Below are 1,830 nucleotides of genomic sequence, written 5' to 3' on the forward strand. Positions count from 1 at the left end.
TACGAAACATGAGGTACTTTTCTGCCGTTAATTTACTGCTATCCCGCTTATAAATTGGAGGTGTGGATAGACTCTGCTAGCTCTTATCATTTCGAGTTTATCAGTCAGCCACGCAAACAACCATGCATTTCAGCGCAGCCGCTTTGTCTCGACAAGACCAGCCCCGAGATTTGACAGCGACCAAGCTCAATTCCTACGTTATCTCACTGTTGGGCTTCGCGCACACCAAAAGAAGGCGCACTTACTGCGCCTTTGGAATGAAGCCTGTCATTCAGGCCACGTTGTGTTTGCTGCATCTATCGCCACGTACTTTCACGAGGAAGAACCTCCTCAGCCTCATCTTCGTGCACCCTTTAACTTCAACTCTCTCTCCGACTCGGATTGCGTTGCAAAGTTTCGATTTGGAAAAGCTCATATAGAATCCCTAGTTGCGCACTTTGAATTTGACACAATACGGACTCGTGAACGCACTGCAGCAATGGAGTAGTCTCGAGCTTGGTCACGCTTTCGTTCAAACTGCAGTCGGTTTGCATGTTGTTCCCTTTCAAATGAAAGTCGTTCAGATTGTTGTTGCTGCTGCAACTTCAATTGACGCTCAAACTGATCCCGACGCATCTCCGTATCCAGTCGTATACGTTTTTCTTGTCTATCAACTTCTAGTTTGTAAGTGCTCTTACGACGTGTAGAGGTAGGTGACTGTCCTGGTGGCGTTTGCTTGCGAAGCGACAGACTGTGTTGATGCCACAGAAGAAGTGTCGTCTTCACTCTCCGAGGACGAGTCGCTAGATAGCAGATATTCACCACGCAGAGCTCGACGTGTAATAGCTTCGGCTACAATTTGGGACGCACAGACGTTAGTTTGGGCTTCTTCAGCCTGCTTTTTTTGTTTCTTGTTTTTTTTCGGTCGCGAATTCACTTTCCAATGCAACAAATTGCCCGACTAGCCCAGCCAACGTATTGTAATGAGTTTGTACGTCCGTTGCGTCCTTGGCTTCTTCAATACCACTGCCTAATGTGGCTCGCAGTTCTCCAGCACGCCAATTTTTCTTCAGGAGTCGAACTCGATCTTGAACCTGCTTGTCTATCTCTACGACCTTGATGGAAGCACTCACACACGTTGCAACCTGTACCCACACTGTACCAGTCTCACCGTATTTGGCTGCGAACGGTCTCTGCTTGATAACCTCGCGCATGAGCTCCTTATCCATGTCTTCCGAGAACCGAAAAACCAGCACACTTGTCTTACTAAAGCGATGCTGGGTCAGTCTTAAAATGAAGGCTCGACATATGGTCACAAATTGCTACTCACTCGGTTGAGCTAAAGATAAACTCGCAACCGGCGAAGTAGACCATCTGCTGCGGTTGAGGTCGAAACCTACAAGTTTCTGCTAAAATCCTCTACTGTGTCCTTTAGAGTTCCGCTTGAGTACGAGATAAGATTTTGACTTGTGGTGAAATACAGCTGTTTAGCTCTCGGGTCATTATGTTAATAGCTTGGATTTTTTACGTCGTCGACGTTGGCTCAGGGCTCAAATAGAGCTAAACTGGCAAATTTGGACAGAATTGACAATATTACTGAGCAACACGGAATTACTGCAACCAACGGATGAGATACAATCGCCTTATTAATGATTTAATTGTAGCCAATTATATCACGGAAAGAGGTCAAATCTGCGCAAATGTCCGTATTATGAAATGTTTAGAGCATCTCCAACGCGGGGACCCCATCATAAACCTCAAAATGAATGTTACTACAAAATTAAGACAAAGCCGTGCTGGCACCCGGAGAAGCTCTGGGTTTTATTGGCGCTTTTCTATTTCAAGGAGTTT

General features: G+C 45.9%; 1 protein-coding gene across 1 annotated transcript; it reads right to left on the minus strand.

The window, feature by feature from the left end:
- Positions 1-673: 673 nt before the first annotated feature.
- On the minus strand, positions 674-1,208 carry PPTG_06723 (hypothetical protein; the record flags this gene model as incomplete). Its single annotated transcript, XM_008900765.1, has 2 exons — positions 674-831; positions 917-1,208. The coding sequence occupies 2 exons, from the start codon at positions 1,206-1,208 to the stop codon at positions 674-676; spliced, it is 450 nt and encodes a 149-aa protein (XP_008899013.1).
- Positions 1,209-1,830: the final 622 nt, after the last annotated feature.

Source organism: Phytophthora parasitica (assembly GCF_000247585.1).
Source record: "Phytophthora parasitica INRA-310 unplaced genomic scaffold supercont2.10, whole genome shotgun sequence".
NCBI lineage: Eukaryota > Oomycota > Peronosporomycetes > Peronosporales > Peronosporaceae > Phytophthora > Phytophthora nicotianae.